Raw genomic sequence first — 27,914 nt, forward strand, 5'->3', positions numbered from 1 at the left:
GGTAGGCCATTGTCATTCAGTCTAACTCACGTAATCATCAGCCAATAGGTGTTGATCTTATAACATATGCATATCAGGCTGTCCTCATTATATGACTGAAGCAATAGAGGAGATCAAGTGATGTAAAGAGTGACACAAAGGGAGGCATTTGTGTTGGTTGGATGGATGGGTCAAACAAACACAGGACTTTGACCCAGGACACAGGTTATATTTTGTGAAATCAAATGTCAGTATTGAGATATTTTAAGTTACCCATGTATGCAACGTAGTCACACCCAACCATAAGTCTTTGCCTACACCTAACCTAATAAGTAGGGGACATGTGAGGATACATTGGATGGGGTATGGGAGGCACATCTGTGATATGTCATGCAAGTTAAAATTGTGTGCAAATTATATATATATATATATAATTGTCTTTTATTACTTATTTTATTTATATCTGCCAATTTACAAATGGAAAATAGTGTGTTATAAACAAGGGGTTATCTCCAGGTCTGAAAAGTGAAGCCAATGCAGGAGTCTTGCAGAGCCTGCATTCTTTCTAATGGCCAGCAGGGGGCAACTCCACCAGTTGCAAAAGAAGTCAAACAGTATAGAAGTCTGTGAGATATTTAATCTGCTTCTCACTAGATTACCTCAACAAACATTTTCCTAATGTGTTCATGGCCTCAATCACTAGTCTTTTATGGTAAATTATGGTCCCATGTAGAGTAAAACAGACAGTGAAGCAGGGTGTGCTGTAGGGCGTTGCTACCTTGTGCACCTCATGTTGCTACCACAGTGGTTTCTTTAGGTTCTCAGTCAGATCCACCCCTCACTCCTCCACAACTCCACCCTTTTGTCCAAATATGGTCACATCTGGCCAAAACGACAAACTTGAGACTTCAAAGCAGCAATCCACAGACCAATAGGTGACTTCACGGTGGCTGCGTCAACTTCTGTTACACTGTCTGTGGTTATAAACAGTTTATCGCATATATATGTTCTTTATGTAAATGCTCAACAAGGGACTTAAAGTGGAGTGTTACCTTTAAAATGGTAGTTGATTGACATGTTGCTAATTTTAATGACTTTTATGAACTGTTGCAAAGTCAAAGTTAAAAGTACAATTTCACATAGCATGGAAATACTCACATAAAGTATCTCAAAATTGTACAATGCTAAATGTACTTGTTGTTTTCATTCACTGCTTGCAGAGAGCTGCTGAGCTTGACTGACTTGTTGAAGCCTGCGAAACAAAGACTTTGCATGTGTTTATGTTTGTGTTAGTACAGAAAGTAGAGTGTGTAAGTGATTTAAAACTCTCCGTTTGACAGATGACAGATGACAGATGGACAGAGCGAGCGAGGGAATGAAGAAAAAACTTGCCCCTCTCTGTTGTAGTGGATTGACAGATTTACTCTGTGTGTGTGTGTGTGTGTACATGTTTCTTGTGCAGCAGTGGTCAGGGCGGTGTGAAGGAAACACCATTAAAATCAGCTTGTTTGTTTTGTCAGGAGGGAAGGTGCAGAGGAGAGTTTAAACATAAGCTATGTTGGATACGTCAGTCATGGCAGCTCACTGTCTGTAGAGCTGAATCTGCCAGAGCTTTAATGGATATAAGTATGTGCAGCCTTTCAGTGCCAATGTGTCTTTGTGCAGTGTTTGTGTACGTGTGGAAAAAACTTTTCAGAGGTGGACAGCGTCCGATCGGTGTGTGACTCATCCGATATACCATTCAGATGTAGCATCTCTGCAGTGTCTGAGTCACCATGCAGCAGTGACAGAGTGAGGAAAAGGGAGGGAGAGAGAGCAAAAGGAAAGGAGCTGGTAACAAAGGAAGCTGATATGATGAAAGAAAGATCATGACATTATCTTCTTTTCATCTGACTCTTTTCAGCAGCCTTACTTTAGTCTGTCAGAGGTGTTATCTGGTCGTACAAGTGATATTGTGTCAATCTAGAGCTCACAGGAGGTACAAGCTTTGTGAGTGTTTTGAATTTTCAAAATTTTCAACATCTTCCTCAATAATACTGCACATATCAATAATAGTGAATAATATTTGATGTTGAAAGGTGGGCAGGTGTTTCTGAAGCATTTCTTTTACCTTTTTATGGAGGTAGGACAATATTTGCAATTATGAGGAGAAAATGAGACATGAGAAAATGAAAGACAGCGTTCAATATTTCTACATTGAGTATAATATCAGTATTACAGATAGTACTGCTTAAATATGGATCTATTTTTTTTTTCTTTTGCTGATGAATAACTGTATATAATTCAATTTCACTGATTTCTAGAAACCTCCACTCATGACTATATCTCAAAAACTCATTAACTCTTGGTGTAATTTTACCAGTTGTGATGTAAAACTAATGGGAGTTGTAGCTTTGCTCTCTGTTTCCATGTTAAATATCAAGCTGCACATTTTTCCATCATCTTTCCAAAGCAAATGTCAGAGGCAGCATCTCCTGTGTGTTTTACCCTATTTGTTTATTGTCTGTCCCTTTTCTCTCACACACCCTCGTCCCAAGGTGTCGCCTCTCACAGGCTCAGCTCTTAAAGGCGCCATGCATCAATATTTCACCACTGCAAAATCCATTAGCTGAATGCAAATATGTGCTGTTAAGCTCACATTAAAAATGGCTGCAGGAAGTCACTAACAAAGAGTGAAAAGAGCAACCCCTTCGACTCTGCAATTTCTTTCAAATGAAGAGCTCTAGTGTTTGGCTGCTGCTGTGGATGGGGAGTAATTGCCTGCAATTGCAAAGCAATTTTAACCCTAATGGGTAAATTGCAAGGCGTTGTTGTTGTGCCATTCATACTGGCAATTACCACAAATGGTTTAACATGAGATGATAAAAGGCCTGTTTTAAAGATTACGGTTGTTAAACATGTGTTTTTATCTAACACAAGTGAAAGAAAATTGATTTATCCTGTTCAGCAGTGGCAGGGAGGAGTGCGTGCGCAGCCGTCTCTCTAAACACAGAACAAAAGGGCAGACGGTGATAGTGTCGTCCTTGTGTTATCTCTCCGCTTTGAGACCTCTATCAGACGTGTCACATCACTGTAACTAATGAAATCAGATGGACAAGGATTGTCCATGAAATCAATAAAGCATCCAAGGGTGTGTGTGCACTTAAGTGTGTGTGGTTTACCTCCATAGTATGAGTAAAAATGTTGTTTCTCTTATTTTATTACTATAAATGTTGTGATAATGTCATAAAAAAGCAACAAAAATGAATTGCAAAAAGTGAAAGTAGTCATAGTGATGTACTTTCAATGCTCATATAACACAAAATTGCTTACCTAAGTTATTGCTATTAAATATGTGTCCTCCAGTCCCCATTAGACATGAAAGCCCTCCCCCCATCTCTCACTTTTTAATGAGATTTGGAGTGTGTGTGTCACCCCACTGCGAAGCCATCGGTGACAGGCAAGAGGACAAAAGGAGGCCTGATGCTTTGGTTTTGGGAAATACCCCCCTCCTAACCACACACACACACACACACACACACACACACACACACACACACACACACACACACACACACACACACACACACACACACACACACACACACAGCTCCCATCTGGTGATGAGGCATTAAGAGGCGAGGCTGAATAAGGAACTACTGGCACACACGCATGCATGTCCATGCACACACACATACACACACTTCAATCCAGGTGCTTTAGCTGCATTAATTGAAAGAAAAAAGAAAAATGCCTCCCTCCCTTGGAGCCCCATGTTCCTAATGTTCTTCTGCTCGGCTTCCACTCGTGCTGCAGAACTGTGCCCCATCGGTTTTGTCTCAAATATTAAAGCACATCGGGCTGCAGAGGAGAAAATAAAGCAACAAGCCATTTTTGTTTGCAAAAAATAAAACCAAAAAAAGAAAAAGAAATTAGTCTAAAAAAATTTCAAAGCCTGAAATGCATTACATTGAATTTGTAACAAGTTGTTTCTTCTTAGAGCTTCTGTGAGAGTGCAATGAAAGGCGTGTTCAACAGATTTCTTCCCTATATCTCTCCAAGATATCAAATGTATGTTTTATGCTGAATAATGTAAGAATTTGTGATCAAACCAGCAGAATCCCTGAAGTATTTTCAAATTAATCCTCCTGAGAGAAAATGACTATTATTTATTTATTTTTGCCTATTTTGTCTTAGAACTGCTTCAGTTTGAAACTGGTCCAAGATCTGAGGTGGAAAAAGAGAATAAGACAAAGAAAGATCATTGTTGTGAACTGTGCACACCTGCAAACTTCTCGGTTCCATGCACATTTTTTCAGATGTCTTTCTTTGTGTGTGTGTGTGTGATCACGCAGGAGGCCTGATGGAGGAGAGTTTCTGACTTTGTAATATTATCATGCCTCGCCCCAGAGGCTCCCCCTTGACAAGCCTATGACGCACTTCCTGACAAGGTGGTAGGAGACTGCATATGAGGAGAGGTAGGGGGGAGTAAAGGGGGGGGGGGGGGGTGATGGTGAGGACCAGCTAAATATACACCAGCTGTGGTGATAGTGCTGAAGGCTGGCATGTGCACCCAATCATGCTTCCTGACTCGTGCGGGAGGAGGATCCTGCTGTTGTTTCCCAAGCCAACCAGTGCTGATCCAGAGCCTGTTGTGGAGGGGGGTTGTTACCCAGCATTCTTGTAGAAGCGCGACATATAGAACAGGATCATTTAAGGTCTTGAATACCACGATGCCATGCTGTATTCTGCATATCTATGTGCCTCTTTGTGGACACGCCCATGGTCGTGTTACGCAGTGATTCTTCATTGAGCATCATGGACAGCTCACGTGTGGATGTATGTGACTGCAGAGAGCCGGAAAGTTACAACACAAAACAAAGATATTTCTCTGTTTGCAGTTATTTTTAAGAAAGCAACTCCTAAAAATGCTAATGAGTGACTCAGAAAAGGTTTAATAATTCATGAAGTTTGGAAAAAGAAGGCAGAGAAAGCTTTGTTTGTGATACTTTGAGGATAATAATTCAGTCAAATGATCCTCAAATGCATCCTGCTTTAAGTCCATATCCTATCTAAAGACATATACTTTCTCATCATCCCATGACTCGCCCAAAGGTGCTGGAGGCACATTGTGCAAATCAGGAGCTTATTTATGGGCAGCACATGGTCTCAGGGGCCCAAACACAACATGAGCACAGCCCCCGAGTCATTAAACAGTGATTTTGGCATCCACTTCTACTCCTCTCTCACACCCCCTCTGCTCCCTCGAGACTGGAGCACCACCTGCCCCCCACCCACATGTGAACAGCCATTTAAGATGCTAAACATATGCGCACGCATTCTCTCAATTTAGCGTCCATGCTGTGAAATGCACACGCCCACATGCTGTATTTATATACAGTATGTGATGCAAATGAAGACATGAAAACCCAAGAGAACATTTAAAGAGCTGCCGGGTGACGTGTTTCTGCACAAAGACTTGCATCAGACGCAGAGGCTGATGTTACCTTCATTTTTTTTTGTTTTATTTTTTTACGTGTTTAGAGACGGTGGCAGGTTTTGTGTAATAGGCGGATTGATTGTCACAAAGGGTTATGGGTCACCTCCCTCGCTTGCTCTGGGACAGGATGACGGTTCTGGCTGGTTGACTGTGAGAAAATACCATTTAGGACTGGTGACACGTTTATTGAGCCTGTCAAATTAACAAAAGCAATGAGCTGAGTCGGGACAAGAGTCGCAATAACACACACACACACACACACACACACACACACACACACACACACACACACACACACACACACGGACAGAGAGCATGTTTTTAATATCACCTGATCCAGAAGTTGTGCATCAATAAAACTCTGATCTCAGTCACCTCTGGGCTTTTCAGGGCTCCTGCAGAGTTGTTTGAAGTCAGTGATGTTTGGGGAGAAAATGGACTAAATTTTACTTCTCTGATTTGTCTCCGCACATTGAAGGAAGCCATACTAAGGGACTTTAAAAATAGGCATCTACGTAGGGTAAACTAGCTATGTAGGAAAGAGATGAGCAGGTACACAGATGAAGAACCAGGGGGGCAGACACAAAAATGCAGATGGCCCTATCTAGAGCTAGTGTTTGGCATGTCCCTTCTGGGCTACTGTAGAACAACATGGCAGACTCTGTGGAAGAGGACCTGCTCTGCATGTAGATATAAACAGCTAATTCTGAGTTACTAAAAGCACAACACAGAGAAATTAAGTTATTTTCAGGTGATTATACACTAATGAAAATGTGCTTCTGCTTATAATATACCTTTTTTGGCCAATATGCAACTAAATCACTGGCCCTTAACCCTTTAAGACCTGGATCGACATCAGTTTTCTTTTGCAGCGTTCAGACTCCTATCACAAGCATTCAAACTGGAATACCTGAAAATATTTCTCATGTTCTTGAAATAAATCAAGATAATTTTCTCAGGTTTAAAGGGGTTAAAGGAGATAGTTTAGCAGAGCTGGATCATGTCTCGTATTTTACATAGCTGCCATTCATCATCTATCTTATCTACGTGGTCACACTGTCTACTTACTTGAATATTCATAATTGACAGTACATAAAGCTGCTTTTGAATTATTTTAAAAGCCTTATGGCACATGTTTTCAGACATATATAAATAATAGTGTCCTTAGAATCACTGTTTGGGTCATCATTTTGTAGTCAGATGTCTGGTGCTCACATGTTCTTTTGTTTGTTTATAAAAACTGAATATTGTCATGGAAAACTATGGCATCTCAGTCGCTCAGGTGTGCTGTTTTGTTTTGTTGTACAGTTTCTCCTCCTGGTGATCATCTGTGAGAGCTGTGTGCCGAAGCTTTGTTGGTGGAGGTAGGGATCGGCTTCTAAATCGAAATAACACCTCCAAATAGCTCAATAAGTGCTCCTCCTCCCCCTCATCTCCATTAAGAGGTTAGAACAGTCGATAGGTCCAGCCGAACACTGGGGACCCACCCTATTGATTTCACAGACGGGGAGGGAGGGCAGCCATTAACTGTGCACTTCCTGTGGCCTTGGAGGAGCAGCTAACACTCACTCTGTGGAAAACACAACTGTCATTTTTTTACACTGATCCCGTGCATTTTGTAAGATCATTTCTTCAATGCCAGTACGTGATATTCCTAACTTTTCTTTTGCTGCATTTAGACACCTTTTACAAGTATTTGAACCTTTGAAACCTGAGCAATTGGTTTGATTTCTTCCAAAAACATGGGTAAAAAGGCAATCAGCAACTTGACAAGAAGTGTCCCACAACGTGAAAGAAATTAGCTTAATTAAGCTAGGAAAAAATCTAGAGAAGACAATACTTTTAATGTTCATAATTTTGTATTTATTTATTTTTTTTTACATAATTATTACTACTTTTTAATTGGCTTTTTCTTTCAAGAACACAGAGAAAAAGCAATTAGCAAATGCTCCACACATTGCAACAGATTAGATTTAGAATTTTTTTTTGTCAAGGTGAAAAAAAAGCTAGGAAAAAACTATAGACCTGTTTATTATTATCGAAATTGCATATTTAACATTATGTGACATTTGCAAATATAGTTTTTAATATTATTATTGTCCTTTTTTATTTTTTATTTTCACATAATTTTCTTGTTCTTTTCACTAATTTCTTGGTAAATTTTGGATCATTTCTTCTTTCGTTGCTTATTGCCATCTTCTCATGCTTTTGGAGGAAATCAAACCCATTTGATCAGGTTTCAAAGGGGTAAGTTAACCCTAGCTCAACAAATAATGTTTTTTTTAACTCAATCTGTCAGGTGGACTCCCTAATTGTCACATGCACTTAGCCAGTTTGTGACATATGTTTGTCAGCACTGTCTGACTTGTTCCATTACTCTTTTGTTTTCAACACAAAAACTCAGGACACAGAGTTGTTTGCTTTTTTTTTATCAAAAAGGATATAGAGTATTTCATTTGGACACCAACAAATCTCCCAATTTACACAGCAACAGAAGCCATAGAATCACACTGTAACTTCAGAGGCACAAAAACAGGAAACTTTTAACTACTTCAGGTTGCACATTTGTCATTTTTGAAAATGTAGAATCACCTGTTCAGGTTTCATCCTTAATGTTGATGGAAACTGTAACGATGAAATCAGGGTTGATTGGGGGTAGAGGTACATGTGGTTAAGTAGGGGGGTCCAGCCACTGAACGAAGAACATTAATTAAACAAAAAAGTGAGGAAAGAGAGACGGAGACAGAGGGAGAGAGACAGAGAGAGGACAACATGGACCACACCAAAACAGAAACGTGAAGAAGAGCGTCCGCTTCTCACACGGAGCTCTTTTTATCATTCTCATCGGGTGAGCAGCCCCTTCACAAACTCCTTGCACTTCTTTGTGATCAAAGATGTTTGTGTTGGACTCTATTACTATATTTTTTCATACATATATTTATATGTTTTTTTCTTTACAAGTGTTTATTTTCTACATTTGTTATCACAAAAAACACGACTTTTAAACAAATGCATAAAAACCTGTTACATAATGACTGTTCGTGACATTAGACAGAACTGTTACTATGGATTTATTGCTTTGTACACTGAGTAATGTTTGGTGCCACCTGCACACTGGGGGTCCAGATGTTGGAACCTCGCTGCTGATGGTCTGTACTCCCTTAAAAATATTTGACTTCCAGCTAAAAACCCAGCTCTGCTCTTCACCTTTGGTTAATTGTGCAAAGAAATTGAAGCATCAGTAACAGTTTCTGTGACAGACAAATAAGTTTGAAAGAAAAACAGAAAATTTAAAAAAAGGACATACTACAAATTTCACTTTGTTCCATGCATAAATACACATCCACACACATCTATATTGTGAAGTGCTGACTTAAGGTCTCCACAGACAAGTGATAAATTAAACAAAATTGGCCCCCTTCAGACCTTGTCAGTGTAAGTGCAGAATGAAGACAGAACAGATGCTGGAGGTGTTGTTGCTTGTTCTTTCTAATCAGAAGACGAAAACACTTCTCATTACCAGAATCCCTCAAAGACAGGTCATTGCATTGTACATCAAAACATAAAATGTTTCATCTCACTTCCATTCTGTAATGGAAATGGACAAATAGCAGTTTGTCCAAATTGCACACATTTGTGATTGCCCCTTCTGCTGTATCTTCTCAATAACTGTAAATAGAAATCTCCTGTTTTGGTAAACTTTATGCAAAGAATTATAGATATATGTAAACATTCAAATACTAGTTTATTCATTTAAACTTCTATAATGTCATTTGACAATTTAAACTCTTCTCTCTTTACATTTAAAAGCCCTGAAACACATTTTCTCAGTCAGCTTCTCTCTTTAAAGGGGACCTATTATGCTGGAGGTTTATGTTAAATGTGGCCAAAGTTTCAAATAATGACCTTCTGTGACTGTCTTCCTCCAAATTACACCTGCACGGGCCATTTTTTCACGCCACCTCTAGCTCAACATGCAAGCCTAGTCCTTAGCAGCAACCCGTTTGCTGCATGTTATCCCCATTCTCTCTGCTCCATTTCATGTCAGTCTACACCTACAACTGTACTATAACAAAGAAAAAAAGAACCTCATTTAACCATATTTACGTGTTTTGTTTTGTTTTTTTGGGTTATGTGGTGACCTCTAGTGGTCATAGTATTTATTATGGGAGCAGAAGAAGAAGTCAGACAACGTATAGCCTACTGAAAAAAGAGAATTGTTGACTGACTTTTAAAAAATACTTCAGTCAATAACACATAAACGAATTTCGTTTTTTCATATAGTACCAATTGAAGTAATATTTTAAGTTGGCTCACAATTTTCGTTTTTCAGTATAGTGTAAAAAGCCAGCAAGTCTGCTTTGGGTGGGAAGGAGGGAAAGAAGGTGGATGGGTCAAACAAGCACCGGACTGTTATACACAAGACTGGTGTTGGTGTCCTGTGTCAAACTAAATATCAATGTAACTGCTGACGAATCAGAGCAGACTGGGCTTTTTTTGGAGGGGTTCTTAAAAAGAAAGGTGCTAAAGGGGATCGTCTCAGACAGGGTGTGAATAGGGGTGCATTTAGGAAGACAGTATGAGGAAAATAGTGTTGTTGTTTTTTTTTTTTTTTACCATTAAAGCATATAAACATGTCCTACAAGAAACTTAAACACTTGTATAAACCTGAAAAAAACATAATAGGTCCCCTTTAAGCAATGTGTGTTGAGGTTAGATTAGTTTTGATTATTTCACGAAACAGATGCTTTGATTGTTGCTTCTTTTGTCATAATTATTTGAAGATTTAGAGAAATACATTGTCTTCAGGGGCTTTATACTCTTTTATCCATTTTATTATGTAAATATCTATTTCAAGCTATTTTAGATATCCTTTTGCCTCTTCTCATTAAACATTATAAGGTTTGCTGCTCTAACGTAATAAGAATCTCATACTGATTTTGGTTAGTCTCTGCTTAACTCTTTGCATTGCACAAACCCCTCATAAGGTTGTGTACGATCATGAATCTCTTGGCCTAACCTTAATTTATAAACTCTTAAACATGTTTATTTCTAGTAATCTCTGTCATATATGTTTTATCTAAGACAAATCTTTCAACAACGCATAGGTACAACTAGACTTTTGACGGTAACGGAGAGTATAATGATGAGAATGGCTTTACTCCTGCACTACACTGCTGAGATGTGACGGGTTGAAAATGCTAAAATCAAGCGCTCAACTGCAGAGTTACCAAGTTACAAAATGGATCACACGTAGCAAACATTAGATACACGTTTCACCTTATATGCAAGTGTAACCAAACGGTCGTCACAGGTCATTATAAGCCACTCAAATCTCTACACCAGGTCACTTACATGTTAAGGACTTTAACACACACAAAGAAGCCGGTGATAAGAAAACAAAAACCATCATATTGTGCATTAAAAGGACACACTACTCTGAGTGCAGTCAGGAGAGATACAGTACAATCTAGAGTGTCTAGTTTCTGTGTACGACGCTGTGCAGTGACATAGCTACACACTGTAATGGCTGGCTTCTAGGACGTTTCGTACTGTAACAGTTAGTTTGATTAATAAGGGGTCAGTTTAGATGGGCGGCTTCTATGTAACCCTACAGGCTTCAGAGTGGTCAGGAAGCCTCTGCTGATGGGATGGAAATGTTCACATTTACACACAATTGTACTCCAAATGAATATATCTATTATCAATATGCATAATAATACATTTACAGACTGCCAATTTGATATGTGTCACACCTCTATTAATCGAATATCTTTGCTTTTTTTTTTTACACATTTTAGTCATTTTTACATCAAGTTGATCATTTTTTAGATTTTTTCTTTTAGAATTTGTGCAAACGATACAACGATGGATTGTAGTTATTCTCATTTGTTGATATTTTTTGGACTAAACTGATGCACACTCAGGAAAATAAGTCTACTCGTGTCAGCGACTGTGTGTTTGGTCTAGGAGTATCCCTCATCCTGCCTGTATCCGTAGCCTCCTGCCTGCGCCTCTTCCTGGACGTACTCCTCCGTCTTCTCCCAGCCTGAAGCCCAGCCTCCGTTCACCTGTGTAGTCGCACCGTACGTCTTAGGCTGACCTCCAAAGGCACCGTAACTTTGAGTGATGTCGCCCGTTTCTTCTGCCAGCTCATCCTCATCTATGAAGCCACACTTCTCCTCGCTGGTCAGTTCTGGGTCGGCCCACGGCTGTTTTTCTCCCGAAGCGAAAATCCCATAGAAGATCACACCACCGTAATGCACCAAGGAGGCGATCAGGAACACATACTGCCACTCCTCTCGAGTCTAAAGAGATAAGAAAAACAGAATGTTGTATATATGTAGGTTAGGGCTGCCCCAGGGCTGACCCCTCAGGCGACCTGATCCTTAAATCGAGCAGTTTTTGTGTCAGTAAGTCAGTATGCAGTATACTTCAGAGAGAGATTAAGCTGCAGAGTAAGTGCTCCTCGCTTTTAAGCTGCTCTGCGGTACAGGAAGCTGAAGACTTAGACTAAGTGTGAGTGTGAGTGAGATGGAGGCAGCTGTCTGGAGGAGAGGCTTTACCCAGTCAGGCTCTGAGATAATGTTTCCTTCTTTTTGCTTAGAAGTTGTGAATGTACAACTTAATACAATACAGTCTGTGGCTCTTGTTTGATATCTTGTGTCTGCAGAAAAAAAAATGTTGTTGTACATTTCCAATCTTTTGTTATCGTAGTTAGCACATATTCGCTCAGAAGGCTAAGTGGGCTTGTTTACTGTATTACATGCACGTCTTTGTCACTCTGAACATCCCAGTAAACCCCTTTAAAATTCTTAAACTCTACATAAAAATAAATGAATAAAAGTCAAATATTCGTTTTAACAGCCAAATCTGATTTTACTGACATAATTCTGAGTTTGGTACATGTGTGATGTAGAATTAGGTGTTAAACTGTATAAATGCTAATCAGGGGACTCAAAGTGTTGACAACTTATGGCAACAACAGTGGGGCCCCCAGAAGGTTTTCATTGGGATAACCAGATGAGGCTAATGAAAATCACCAAAACCAAAAGCCACAATGTCGTGAATTCTATAATGCTGTTGAGGCACACAAGCTAGTTGAAAAATATGTCAACATGAGGTTTAAGGATGACGTATTTTGATTTCTTATTTTACAGTTAATGTAACCAATTATCTGATGTGCAAAGACTTAAAAGAGCAGTTAACATTTTGACAATCCGGTTCTAATGTGTTTTGTGTCTCATATACACCTTAACCCATTGTTCTCCAAATAGGCTTGTTGTCCTTTTGTTAGAATGACAAAGATACTGATATAATTTGAAGGAGCATATTGATTGTTAGTTTGATGGCTGAGTGCGGAAGCCCTCACCTTGTTCTTTGTCATGGTACCAACAATTAGCGGGCACACCATCCCAGACAGGGTACCCACACCATTCGATATTCCCATTAAGATACTGGCGTAGCGTGGAGCGATGTCCAGGTGATTGACATTAAAGCCTGATGGAGAAAAAACAAAACAATACTGCTGATAAATTTTACACTTGTGAATTATGACGAGGCCAGACAACCAGATAAAAATGCCAAATTGAGGCAGACACTGGCACAGTATGTAACAAGTAGTAAAAGCAATAGAAGCAGGACACAGTTGTGGATAAAAGCAGCACAAATGGTGACCATCTTGTTTCAGAAATAGGCAGCAACTCGCCACACATCCTCCTCCTCCCCCACACTGACTGGCTGAATGAGTAAGTGTCCTCGCGATCTGCCTCACACTGCCTGCCTGGCAAATCCCCCGAGACAGCTAGCACTGAATTATTAAACACTCCAGGAGAAAGCTCAAGAACAACAGGCAAGAAACTGATTTTGCACACAGTCACAGCTCTCTGCATCTTCTCTAAAAAAAGCATAAACAGGAAAAGATCTGTTGAATGAATGGTGGCATAAAGCTGAGATATTCATTTTGCCAGTCAGTGAAAACGTGTTACAAATAATATCTGAAATCTGACGTTGATTAAGCTCAGTGTTTGTGTTATTTGGGTGTTGAACATACAATTTGAAAGAGCACACTGACATCCATCTGCAACATCATATTATCAAACATATCACTGCTTTGGATGTTAACACAATTTCCATATAATATTCACTAATTCTTCATGTTCTCAGATTGCACAGAAACCCAAATAAGGCAACAGTGTTGGTCATTCTCTAAAATTATGTGTTAATTTAGAAAAAAAAAAGGAATTTGGGTTGAAACAAAAGAAGAAATGGTCAAATAAAGACTAAAAAAAAAAATGACTAAAGAACAACTACGATGTCTCAGCTATCACATGTAAATTAGTGAGCTTTAGAGGTGGTAGTTGATTTTGTCATGCTATTAGGTTTTGTTTCCTGTTTTATTTTGTATTATCACTCCTCGTGTGTCATGTCTGGTTTTACTTCCTGTGTTTGTGTGTTTTCCCGCCCTTGTGTTTCTCTGATTAGTTTCGCCTATTCTCACTTTCCCCTATCATTTTCTTGTGTCCTTAGTTCTCCCTGCCTTTGTCTCTTCCCCTCCTGTTTCCTAACTCACCTGTTATGTTTTAGTGTTATTTGCTCTAATTTTTAGCCAGTCCCTGTTTCCCTCCTTTTCCGTGTCCATCTACCTTAGCTGTGTGTTGCTGTCTTGATTAGTTCCCTGTCTGTGTATACCTGTGTGTTCGCCTTTGTTCCTCGTCAGTTCGTCTGTTATCCTCCCTCTGATCCTCCGTGTTGTTTGCCGCTGCCTTCATCTGAGTTCTTCCTTGTTTTCCTGGTTGGTTTCAGTTTGATTCATGTTTTCTTTGTACTTTGTGTTTTTGTTACCTGTTTTTTTGGACATTATTATAGCATCAAAGCTCGCTTTTTGTTTGTATACCTGTCAGCCCTTTTTTGTTCTGCATTTGGGTCTTCATCTTAACATGAGTGTGTTCTCGAACTTCTCATCTAATGTTCAGCAAGTGTATTTCCCAAAAATGTCCAACTATTCTTCTAAAGGGAAAATTCGCCACCTGTTATGTGGATGTCCAGTCAGTGTTGATGGTAAATGTTAACTGAAGCAATAAGTTCTTCGGTGCATGACACATTGACCAAGGAAGTTGAGTTCTCTAGCCTACATGTACCAAGATGCATTGCGTGACATGTATCACCACCTTAGCCTGTTACTTTTTCGGTCAAAAAATAGCTTTAGGTGACAAAAATCCTCACTCAGTGTTATCTGCGCTCTCTGCCCTGCTGGTCTTAGTTGTCTTTCCCAGTTTATCTTAGGGACCCTGAGGAAGGTCTCCAGCACACCTCTGTCCAAGTGAGGAGTAAAACTTTAAGGCACAGTGAGGCTCTCTCGGGGCTCTCCCAAGGTCGACAACAATATCCAACAAAAACTGCCCATGCTGAAATTTATTGCAGCAGAATGATAAAGTTTACATTGGACTACAAGGGAAATTTGAGCAAAGGCACCACCAATCGATTTTTGCTCTCGGCAGTTTATGTTCTTGAGGGTCCCCACTGGTCATATCCTCAAGCACAGCTCATGCAGCTCCAGCCTCTTGGCCTCTTTCTGCTGCATGTCTTCAGCTGTATAATATAGCTTGAATAAATACATCTCAATATCCCAGTCAGTCAAAACACTAAAAAATATTTTCCCAACCATAACGTCCTCTGAATTCATAATTTGGGATGAAATTTCTGCTATTGGATTCAGAGCTATGCCATACAAGCGAAGAGAGCAAAGGACGTTCTGTTCTTGAGCGGCATCTAGAGCACGCCCTCTGGTTACCTGGAGCCTCAGACTCACAGGAAGTGTGCCAGGCTTTGAAACCGATTTTGGAAGTGGCCAAACTCCGGAATTACAACATGTGGGTCCATCACATGATGCCCTGCAGCCGAACAAAGACTTCTCCCGATTGGCTTACATTGCAAAAGACACTTCTGTAAATTAGTGGGTACATTTAATTGATTGCCAAAGCCTCAGCAAAGTCTAGAAGAGCCACACAATTGAATTAATTTATCCCTGCTCAAGATAGCAGAGTGCTACGCAGAAGTAGTAGTGCTCTTGCTTTATGGGCTGCACAGTGCAGAAGCAGTGTCGGATCATTTGGGTAATTTTATACGCAGCAGAACCATTTCGGTTTATGCATCACTGAGAAACTGTGATAGGAATGAATGAGGCCCTGCTGTAAACAGTTCTCTTGATATGACCATACTGGAAATCCAAGATTGAATAGCCTTTAGTTCTTCCTCCTTCCAACTACGTCAGTCACGTCAAATGACAGCACTGGATGCTGGAAGAACAGCCCATTTAGCAGCTGCGAACTCAGCCTTCAACAAAGCACACACTGAGGAATTAATCACTTCATTTGACTACATTTATTATCAACACTGACGATATCCACATAAATGGTGACACACTCTCCCTTTAACTACATTTTTTAATTTCATTGTTCACTTTCTCTAAAAGTGCCGGTGTATTTTTAAAATTATGCAGAGAAACAGTACTGTAACCCCAGCAATTGTTGTTGTGAGCATATATCCTCTTCAAATGTGGCTTATTATCTTTCTCTTTGTCGCCTCACATCCATTGGCCATCCATTGAAATCTATGCAAAACCAAACTACATGAGATCTGACTCCACAACAGTGGTCACATGATTTTATCTAAATAACACTGTGTTTTTCTTGTACCAACCTGATATAGCAAATCCACTGAAGCCCACTGCCAGCACCAGGAAGGAGATGGCCACCCCTTTGCTGTGGGAATATCCGACCACCAGCAGCAATGTGGCCTCCATGCCAAATCCTGACGGAGACAGACAGCAGGTCGAGAACACACAGAAACACACACACAGAAACACACACACAGAAACACACAAAGCCCGCAGGCTGTTGGTTATTGCGGTGCCAATTAAATTAAGCATGATACATGGCCTGCACTCAATTACATAAGTGACAGCTATGAAATCAATGCACAGTCACAATCAGCGAGTCAACTAAGTATTGAGCAGATAGATTTTACAAAAATATAAACCCAACTATCTCTCTGGCATTGAAGCGCAGTCAAAAAGAGAGCAGTATGGATCCAACATCATGAGGGTAACACCCTGTGGCTGTGCAGAGGGAGGTGTGAAAAATGATATTTCATCCACAGTTTAGACTTCTCACCTCCACAGTTCATGATTTTCCTGACAGTGGTAGTCGACAGGATGTTCTTGCTGCGTAGGTGGTCGGCCAGCTGGCCGCCGATGGGCACGATGATGGTCATCACCAGATGCGGCAGGGCAGACAGTATGCCGACCTACAACCACATGCAGAAAATCAAACAAAACACCATTGAGATAATACAGCACAATTAAGTCATAACGCCTTTTTGGGAAAAATCGTTATAAAGGGAATTAGGTTGCAGATATAATTTTACATTCATTTATTTTGATTCTTAATGAATCACTCACTTTTTGGCAAATTTTAAAAAGATGTCAGCGTCAAAGACTTTGTGATAGGAGTCAAATGTTTGCGTCCTCTGTGAAACCGATGCTGCCTTATTATGTAATCAGTGCATGAGAGAGACAGACTCACAGGCCACCAGTTGCACTGATATTGATATTGATTTTGATAATGAATCATTCCAAGAGCAAAGTATCACATCCTCAACTCTAAAACATCTAACAATAGTGTTGTTTTTTCCCCCATAGCATTTGAATCTATCATTTTGATCACTCGGGTCATGCTCAGTGTTTGTCACTTGTCCAGTGACTTGTATTAAGACTTGTATTAAATCAGTAATCCCACCTTGCTTATCTCAAAGCCAAAGACTTCTTCGAAGTATGCAGGCTGGCTGATCAGCAGCAGGTAAAATGTCCAGCTCCTGCAGAAGTTGGCCACGATGATTGCATAGACAGGCATAGAGGTGAAGAACTTCCTCCAGGGGGTCTTGAATTTCTGGAATAAATGATCACAAAGGATTGAATTTTATGCATAAATACAGTCTCTCTGTGGCAAAAGACAAAAGGTGATAGAAATAGCTTATTAAACTCTGTATTTTGTTGGTTCTTTTAGTGCCTTCTACAAGGCAAAGACCTGAAAACAGAGAGTGCCGGGTGGAGTAAATTATATTTATTGTCCTCCTTAAGCTGCTGTTACCTCGGCAGGACCCGCTAGCCTGGCGCTCTCTCCAATGCTCTCCTCGATGTAGCAGCGTTCCTCATCCGTGATGGTAGGATGAACAGCAGGGCTTTCATAAGACACCAGGATCCAGAACAAATACCAGAAGATGCCAAAGCATCCTGCATATCAGACAGATTACAAGTCAGAACTTCAGATGATTACAGATGAAGAACTGCAGTTTATTTTGACCTCAGCAGTAAGGCCATGCAGAATATTTGGCAGTCTGATCTTTCCAAAATGCCTGAGAGAATAAAACCCAGACAGGAAAGCTGACTGTATCCAGTCAAGAGAGAAACATGGGGGGGTTATTTATTGACACACCAAAGCATCGGGGGGAGGAAATCAATACACAGTCTGCCTGGATAAATCCATTTGACTTTCACTGGAATCTCTGAGTGTCAAACTCTTGAAGGTTTCAGCCAAGCTTACAAACACTTTAGCCAAACATTTTTCCACACATTTTGGTCATTATTTTACCTCATCTCATATTCACGTTCAATGACACACACACACACACACACACACACACACACACACACACACACGTCACATGCATCATCAGTCTGTCTTACCATAGACATAGAACACGGAGGACCAGCCTGAATACTGAACCAGGATCCCGGCCAAAGGCATCGCTATCACAGCACCAGCATAAGAGCCTGACAGAGCGTGAGACAAGGAACTCAAGTCAGATTTCTTAAAGATGTCTTTCACTCCTGGAAAGATGGTCTTTTCATAAAACTGGGCTGTCTATGCAGTAGAAAGATGCAAACATTGAAACTGGTGCTACTATATGACCAGAAAAAATGGCTGTGGTATTCGCTTTTGCTCAAAAACTAGCAAACCTACAGCTACCAGAATGCACTGCACCACACTGGACCAATAAACTCTCCCGCTGTAAGGTGATGTTATGCTAGCTTGGAGGTTTTTCCATAGGAAACAATATGGCTGCCCGGCCGTTAACAAAAAATCTCGAATAACAGACAGTAAGCTAAAATAAGTTTCTGAAAACAATTGACATTTTGTCTCTCTTTTGATCTGTTTTCTATACTCTTTGTGGTGACAGGCAGCAAATTTGCATTTCCTAGGATGGCAATGGATTGACCCGCCATACTTTCACTCTGTTGGTGGGATTGGTTAGGTTTAGTCAAGAGGAGGAAGGTTGGTTAGGTTCAGGGTGAGAATATCAGGGTACGTCTATCAGAGTGGGACAGGTCATTCTTCACTCTCTTCGGTATCACAAATTTGCTTGGGGCAATACGAAATCCAAGGCTATTCAATGACAAGGTAATTCAACAAAGGCTTGGGCACGGCCTCCGATCCCATGGGGGGTATGACACGTGCATTGTAACTGGAGCTGCGCTCACTCTGAGAGAACGTTTTGCACATGCTTGAGTGGATGGTTGCCAATATACAATAAAATCTTTTATATAGAAAGCATTTGTTTATGGTCACCCGAATCTTTTCAAATGTATTTCAACCCAAGGCCGACAGCGGATACCTGAATGTAACAAATCAGTCATGTTCTATGATAGATCGCCGGCTACTGACTCTTTCAGTAAGTGCAGACTAGATTTTATGCACGTAATATGATGCAATAGGACACTGCGACTTCTCCTCTTTTTATCCTTCTTGCAGAAATCAAGGAACCTTGATGGAAATGCAGAAGTAAAATCTATAGCCAGCCAAAATCTGCTAGATCATCCAACAGATGATGTGAAACAATTTACGCTGGGAGACGAGCAGCGAGATCTGGGTGCTGCTAAGATGGAGGAGTTTACCACAGTTCATTTAAACATACTTCCCACATTGTCGTGATACAAGGCTTGCTGAAAATTGGCAGAGTATCCCCTTTCACCAAGTTGCTAATGCTTCAACATTTCTGAACCAAATTTCGAAAAAAATAACAAAATGATGAATAATGGTTATTTACCACAGAACGAGAGGGTGGCCAGACGACTCCTTTCCAGCGGAGGAGCCCACTTACTCCAGATGCCATGACAGGCCGGGTAGGTCACTCCCTAAACACACCACACACCAACAGTCTGTGTTAATTCACGGTGAAGAAACTTGTTAGAAAATTAGCAGCAGGCTGGAACTACAAGTTCTTTAACTTATCATTTTGGGCTCTCTTACAGTTTGAAATGTCAGTGCTCCATGTTGGACATTTTTTGGCATTTGGTTAAAATAAATGTACAGATTTGTACAGTGAACAAATTATATTACTATTTTCCATTTTTTTGATGGATCCAATAAAGTATTGTTCCAGTAGATAATATTCTTAAAATCCCTTTATAAATAGCAACAAAACCATTTTACACATCTATTCTGAGCATTTCAAAGGCGGTATACTGCGTTACATTTGTTTCTGGACTCATTGAGTTTAGGGATGTTCTAACAATGAGGGAATACCCTTTCAGATATGAGCGTGAACCAACAGATGTCTGATATAATAACTAACAAAAATTAACATTTTCACCCTTGTAATTAACGTCAGCAAATTGCCACAGTGCCAGGAGAAAAGAGGAGCTGTCCGTGGAGCAAAGCAGCCCTGCAGCTATTAAATGTTCATCAGCCACTAATTTGGACAAATTGTGCTGACGTAAAATACAATCTGCATAGACTTTCATTGGAGTGCAGTCCAGTGTGTTATAGATTGCTTTTATTTATTCCACACAAAAATTAGCATGTTGTACGATGCAAAAGGTTACGGTGAAAGAATTCTTTGCCATTATGACTAAGCAACTGATACCACTTGTCCAAAAAGATTGAAATTAAATGGAAAATCCTCAGCCAGACCAACATCTTGAAATTCCTTAAAGTCTGCCATGTTTGCATAATAATTTCAGTGTCAGCTTTCTTTTTACACCATAATAGACAAATTTCTTCAACATCAGCTACAGGAGACAGATATCTGAGTTTCATGTTTTACTACAAAGCCAGGGGATTGATGTGCTTTTGCCTGTCAGCATTTCCTTTTGCATCTCTCTGTAAACCAGCACTCTGCTGTTGTGTTTCCAAGATACAAAGCGTGACAGCAAAATAGGAAACTGGACTATCCCACAAACGCTCAGCTGTAGTGGACTGGATCAATACAGCTCGCTTCACATTTCCTCTGTTGAATATCCAGTGCATGTCACTTTCCTTTGCTTTTTTGTGGTGTTGCATTTGGAGAAAGCCCCTTTGTGTTGCAAATCCTCAGACATTGATAACCACAATAACAGAAAGTCACATCACAAATGCAGCTTTTATGTTCTGTTAATACTGAGGAGGTTTTTTACTTTTAGATACATTAAATCCATCCATGATCTTCATAAAAGGCAAGAAAGAAAGAAATAGTTTTTTATACTGTAGACCTTTAGATATTAAAATGCCCTTACCTCCACTAACCCTTGTAATATCCTGACAAAGATGACACACCCATAGTGGACTCGGGCAGCCGAGGGAATGAACATGTTGAGAGTCGAGGTGAGCACAATGGCAGCACCAAATACCCTGGAAATGATAGGATGTATTTTAAATATAGCATTTTATATTTATTTGAAATGAACTGACATAGTTTAGCCTTGAGCCACAGTAACAAAGACCAGATCATTAAAATATGACACAATAGACAATAGATGAAAGGCTTTTTTGTTTTGTTTAGGAAATATTCAATATATATGTATATATTTGTGGCCTATTCGTTTTTTTTAATGACACCTTACTTTTCTAAAAGTATTGTGCAAAACTATTGATTTATATTTTACACAAAAGGCCATTAAACGTCTTTTTGTCTTAATCTCCTTCCGGAAATAACAGACATTTCCCACATTGTAGTGCATAATCCATACAAAAGCTCTCATTTGATTTCTGTGCTGGCCTATGATCATTTATTGCGATCAACAAGAGCAGCATCGACGCAGCTCGTAGATGTCTCCTCTGTTCTGATTGGCCTTGCGCCACACGCGCTTCTCTGGCGTCATTGAAATAAATATTTTAAGCAGCACCGCCCCGAGCACACTCACATCAGCACCACGCGTTGCCTAGCAGCCGTTTTCACTTAGCCTACTGTTTTAGGATTTTTTTCTTTCATGCAGAATCATATTTTAATATGGCTTTAAAATAAAGAGGCCTTATTTATAACAAATGCGGTGGCCATTCTTTGCTAATTATCTGACAAAGGAAGGCTTTTGTTAGAAAGCTAACACTTGGAGGCGATGGGAAATAAAATAAGGTTTCTTGGGCTTTTTTTTTTTTTTTTTTGTTACCGCGAGGACGCAGCTGAACAAGTGAAATCACGCGCAGGGAGGGCCAGGCCATCCATAAACGCCGAGTTATTTCTCATGTATGTCACGTTTCCCGCCCCTCTCATCTGCACGTGGGGGGCAAATCCTAATCCGGTTGAGACTACTGATGGGCACGAGACCAATTGATTCGATTACACGCTCGTGTCAATCATGAGGACGAGAAGCAAACAGGGTGCAAGAATTTAATGTAGCCTATCTCGCTTGAAAAAATATATATATATAGCTATATATATTTACATATATATTTTTTAAACTTAGGCTGTAGCAGGTAGGCTATAACTATAAGCGGTTACCTTTTTCACGATTAGTAAGCTAGGCTATTTCTCAATATTTGGCTATTTTGTTTGACTTTTATGTTAAAACATTTATTGTAGTCCTAATAGCGGTTTATAACTGGAACTATTTTTTTCTTTATCTAATGCTGTTTATGATTAAATGACAATTTTAGAGCCATATATCAACATGCAATCCCTAAAAACGTGCACTTTCGTAATAATATTATATCCTATAGTGTCTATAATAATTATACTGACGCTTTGGCATAGCTCGTGTGAATTAAAGCCTTTGGCGACAGGACAGGGTCTGGTCTCCATGCCCTGAGAGAGCGACAGATTAGACCCGGCTCTCCCCGGGGAGCTCATTAACAGGTGGCAGAGAGCCCTGACACCGGGAGCTGCAGGCCTGCCAGCCCGCTGCATCTCTGCGGAGCAGCTCACTGTCTGTCTGCTGCCTTCATGGACTCAAATCAGCCTGTAACTGTCAATTCTCCAATAATTCACAATTCAGGCAAAAATGACGCCATTTTTTATGTCTGGCCTTGGCTGCGTTATTTTTATTGTCTGAATTTATTCCAGTCCCCATGTGTTCATTTTCGTTTCCTACGTGCTTTAAAAATAACAAACAATACAGAATGACAGCGAGGGGGAGAGGAAAACCAAGCCAACTGTTCAGTCATTTTTGTTTAATTGGCCAAAAATGATTTTTTTAAATAAAATTTGTATTTTAATCACAATGATTCATCAGCCGAGTGAGTGTCGCTGTGTTGTATTTATGGTGATTCACGGGGAGCCGCCTACCTGTTTGCTGCTAGTCTAGAGGAGATGTATCCTCCCGGGATTTGTGTAACGATGTAGCCCCAGAAAAAAGATCCGTGAATCATTCCCACCGTCTCTGGATCCCAGTTGAACTTGGCTTTCTGGGAGATAATGTGGGAAAAATAATACCAGTTTAAAGAAGGAGAAATAAGCACTAACATTTTGTGTTGTCAAATAACCTCTGATGAACAAATTTTAGACAATCAACCAAGAAACAAACGAAAGAAAAAATCTGAATGAATTGATCTAAAGCCAGGCCTGTTTATTAAAGGCCTGAAACGGTTTGTTTCGATTAGATGACATTGATCTGTGCACCAAAATCATCCATGCGTCCTGCACGGTCAAAGAAAAACTATTGAGAAATGTGTGGAAGTACTAAATGGCTATCTGTTTGATGAGAATACAAGTATTTAAGTGGTTTAAAATTTGGCCTGAACGTAAAAACAAAAGTATGAAATTAATATCTTGAAATAGATATACATATAGACTATAGGCTGTTGTGAATTCGCCTACTGTGATATCTTTTTAAAGAGGTGTGTATTTTGGCTTTTTAATGCAAAACTGAAGATGTGTATTTTAGAATAACGCCAATTGTCATGATTTAGGTGTTTCACATAGGATCCAGACATGCATTTGATACTAAAAATGGCATCACGTAATACCGAAAGGAAAAGCGATAAAAGATATAAAAACTGTGTGACATTATTACATTATTGTCATCTCCATGGCGCATGAATGATTTGGGCATGTTAAAATACCTTAGGGCTATGGAAGGTTTTTTTTCTATGGTTTCTTTCTTCTTCCTCTTCTTTTTTTTTTTTTGCTTAATATGACAGTAGGCTTTATATATTCTATATCTTGCATGTAAAGGCGTATATCTTTATACATTTTTTTCTCCTGTTTTTTTTTTTATCTCTTATTGAAAATAACAAGCAGGTGTCTCGAGGCATGCAGTCTACGTTGTTTTCTACGTCAGGATGTCGCCACACCTCTTTGATGATGATCTTGCCGTTCTGGTGGATGGTGCTGTTGTTGACCATGCCCACTATGGCCACGCCCAGGTTACACCGGATACCGAAGGAGATGCAGAAGCCCAGGCCGCTCATGATGGCGATGATGTAGCGGCGGGGCAGACCGAAGCAGTTGCAGTCGCACAGCGGGGGTTTCTTCTCCGCGGCCTCCCGGGGCCGCCCATCCTCCGTCAGCTCGATCACCTCCCCGGTTTTCTGTTTCTTCTCTATCACCCTGCAACAGCCAGGTGAGGACAGTGTCTCCAAAGTGTCCTCTTATATAAAATGTCATCACATGAGAGGATGCAACCTCAAAATCTCTCCTGTTGTGGGAAATATATCTGAGGAGGCCCCCCTTTTTTTACTTCCACCTTGTATTAATATTTCATAATGAGTTGGGTGCTTGGGTGGTTCATGTGTCTGTCTTAGATTTTTTGTCATGTCAGTCAAGAAAATGCAGTAGTAAATTCTCCCTAAATCACCATAATAACGCAGCTGTCTGGATGGAGAGGCCTCAGTGTCCTTCTGTCTCAACATGAGGTTCAAAGCCGAATGACTCCAAAGACATGAATAACGATATAAAGCAAACACTTTTTTTTCTGTATTTAGGGCTTAAGAAAAATGATATTATAAGTAAAACAACGAACGAATTTCGCCTGTAGCAGAAACCAGGCGAACATGTCCCTGACTGTACCGCATTGCAGCAGCCCGCTCACTTTCACACTCATTAGCATTCACGGGACCGAGCAGCAGCTCCAGCCTGCAGACACATTTCTGTGGGCATTCCTCAAAGTCCCCCCTCTTTTTTTTCCCTCCAGGAAAGTCACTTTTACTCGGCACACTCCATTTGTCCAAATTCAAGATTTAAAACGATGCATATCGAAATATTTCAATTATTGTGTCTGCAAACGAATGCAAACCAGCAGGGCTAATATAGTGTAGAAAATAATAGCCTTTAATAAAATGCAAGTTGGTGTACGACTTGTAACGAAATCAAAGGCCTCAGAAAAATATAAAAATGCTTTTTTCCCCTGAATGATCATTTAAATCCTATTTCTGCAGATTTTCAATACATTTGCATGTGATTCTACTTCACATTATTATGAATAAAGCACAGAAACACCCCCCCCCCCCAAAAAAAAAAAATACTCGAAGGACACATGGGAATAATCTAAATATAGTTGGAGAAATCTTAAAGACATCCTGCCACATGAAATGGCCAGAGTGATGCTTTTTGAGTTAACATGAGTCGCACGTTGCAGGTTTATCATTAGCCTATGCGTGCGTCACTGGGTTTAATGGATAATTTGAAATGCATTATAAATTATGAATGAATCCCCCCCAAAATTCGCGCGTGGCCTGCACGTCCTGTCTAACCCGCCAGCTAATGAGATTCACGTACAAGCAGGCCCCTGCATCAGGACCAACTGACTGCGTGCACGCTTCCATCCAGTGGCATCTGGGTTCATCCAAACCCCCTGCCGTCACCACATACACACACACACACACACACACACACACACACACACACACACACACACACACACACATTTGATTGCATAATTTTCTTCTCACTTCTAGAGGCGTGACTACAGATCCCATAAGTTGTAAAACAGTTTTGGGTGACCTGCAAACCTACACATCTCCCTGACTTGTGTCTGGTTAAAAACAAGCATGCAAACAATCACACTTTCACGCGAGGAAAATGGCACGCGCCAATTTAGATGAAAAAAAAAAGCCTGTCCTTACCTGTACATTTGACCCAGGGTCTTCCCCGCAAATTCCTTCACCCCCGCCGCGGCTTTCGTCTTCACTGACTCCATATCCAGTTTCTGTGTGTCGGCCTGTTTCTCACTATTATTTTTTACTGCTTAATCGTCATGTTACGGCGCAGGATGGCCGACTGCAGCGGCTTTGAGGTAAACAGTCGAAGTTGTGGTCAATCTGAGTCCAGGGACAGTCCAAAAGACGAGTGTAATTTTCAGAATGAACGCGCTAAAGCGAAAAAAGAGGCGGAATCAAACGATCTGTGCGCCTTCATCCACCAGCAGCTCATCTCCTGCCTGGCGTACAGTAGCCGCGCCAAGTGCCATCACGACGGAAAAGGAGTGAAATTGATAGCCAGCGTTGAGCATCTGTTATGGATTTTTCCGGAATAATAATAAAAAAAAAAAAAGATAGAGAGAAAGACGGTGCGAGAGAACGAATTGAAAAAATAAAAAAAAAAGTTCAGAAGGCAAAAGTGTTTTTTTTGAGTAGCTTCAATAAATCAAAGAGGGAGTGAGGCTGTATCGTGTCTCCTGTGGTGCGCGCAGGTTCATCTGACGTCGTGTTCAGCACCGAGGTCAGCGACAGCAGCTCCGCGTCCAACATCTGGCCAGCTGCTCAACACACATGAAGGCCTGAGTGGAAATACAACATGCTAATGCATACATATGAGTCTCTTTATATTAGTCATTTCATAAAACACTGGGGGGAGGAGAAGAAAATGTTTAATGACCTCCTTGCTTTATGTCGTAGCCTAAATGATATAAAACATACCACAACTTTAGATATTTCGATTCTATTTTTTTTATTTTGTGTTTTCGTGATTTGAAAGCATTTAAAATAGAAAAAAAACAAGGACAGTCAACCCCGTGTATGAAAGCTGCAGCTCTCCTGAGGGCGGTGCTATGGAAACCAAATGAGTGGATTTCCCCCTCCAACAAGCTCCTCTGCTCATCGTAGGAATCCATCAATAATTCAAACCTACTTTCATCCCCCCCGATAACCACATCTTCCCACAGAAACATGCACAACATTTGGGAAGCGTTTTTTAAACATGTATATTTTAAAAGCCTTTAAAGAGATTTTAAGGATATGTTGTGTGATAACTGTCCCTCTGCAGACAAAATTTAGACAAATAATAAAAGGCAACGAATGCATAGAAAATGTATGATGATGGCAATAATACTGATAATAGCAGCAATAATTTAAATAGGCCACAAACACTACTACTACGACTGATATTATAAATTTAAGATGTAATTCTTAGATATGCGATGAGGACAAAAGAGAGAAGAAAAGCGATCAGTGTCTCTTTTCATTTGTTGGTATTGGGCATCATCTGGTGGTCACACGTGTCACTGCATCTCGCTCTCACTTTCTTGCAGGTACACTATGTATTCCGCTAAATCATGTTTTATATATTAAAGGGGAACATATCATTGATATTAATATATTATTTATCATGTCACAGTTTATATCCAACTTGACCTGTTGGATATAAACTTTTATTTATTTATTTATTGATAATTTTATCCTATTAGGCATCTGTGTGAAATTTTGAGTTATGGCCAAAAACTTGTTTATTGAGGTCACAGAGACCTTGACCTTTAAACTTATTCTACTAAATTCTAAAAAGAAAAAAGTTCATCCTTGAGTACAAGTGGAGGTTTGTGCCAAATTTAAGGAAATTCCCACAAGGTCCTCTTGTCTTGAGATATCTTGTTCACAAGAATGAGTTGGACAGATGGATGGATGGAAAAGGAAAGACCACCACAAAGTCTGTTTTTCTTGCTTGTTGGAGAGGTGGTGGGGTCTTTAGCAGGGGCCCATTGTTTCATATGTTGTTCAACATAGAAAAAGTGAAAACACTAAGTGGAGCTATTTCTGTTTATATTACTATCTGATAGCTGAGCCCAATATGTTTTTGATATTTGCATATGTTTATTTACATGGTTTGGTGAGAATTATTTGTTTCTTTTTATTTTTGTAAGTGCTCTTATTTTGAAGGCATGACTCATCTATCATCTTTAGATATTTAGGATTGTTTTGCAGGTGTGTCATTAGTAATTTAGCTCAGAGAGAGGCCAGCACACAGTTTTTCAACCTCTTTGTTTGTTTTCCGT

General features: G+C 40.0%; 1 protein-coding gene and 1 long non-coding RNA gene across 3 annotated transcripts in view; one reads left to right on the forward strand and one right to left on the reverse strand.

The window, feature by feature from the left end:
• LOC148190396 (uncharacterized) overlaps positions 1-11,594 on the forward strand; it is a 25,348-nt gene extending 13,754 nt beyond the window's left edge. Inside the window, exons 3-4 of one of the 2 annotated variants that reach the window (XR_015776469.1) lie at positions 6,767-6,822; positions 11,459-11,594. This is a non-coding gene — a long non-coding RNA (uncharacterized LOC148190396). Of the gene's footprint in view, positions 1-6,766; positions 6,823-11,428 lie in introns of both variants that reach the window. The other variant, XR_015776473.1, reaches the window with a different exon arrangement.
• On the reverse strand, positions 7,690-26,762 carry slc17a6b (solute carrier family 17 member 6b). Its single transcript, XM_042486328.2, has 12 exons — positions 25,774-26,762; positions 24,004-24,259; positions 22,997-23,115; positions 21,012-21,126; positions 19,565-19,652; positions 18,204-18,290; positions 17,608-17,750; positions 17,257-17,406; positions 16,633-16,765; positions 16,160-16,270; positions 12,831-12,958; positions 7,690-11,766 (listed from the first exon to the last, which is right to left on the reverse strand). Exons 1-12 carry the CDS (start codon positions 25,845-25,847, stop codon positions 11,425-11,427), a joined length of 1,746 nt encoding a protein of 581 aa, XP_042342262.1. The 5' UTR covers positions 25,848-26,762; the 3' UTR covers positions 7,690-11,424.
• Positions 26,763-27,914: the final 1,152 nt, after the last annotated feature.

The sequence above is a fragment of the Plectropomus leopardus genome, chromosome 1 (assembly GCF_026936395.1).
Source record: "Plectropomus leopardus strain MGB_pleo_1.0 chromosome 1, ASM2693639v1, whole genome shotgun sequence".
NCBI classification, from domain to species: domain Eukaryota; kingdom Metazoa; phylum Chordata; class Actinopteri; order Perciformes; family Serranidae; genus Plectropomus; species Plectropomus leopardus.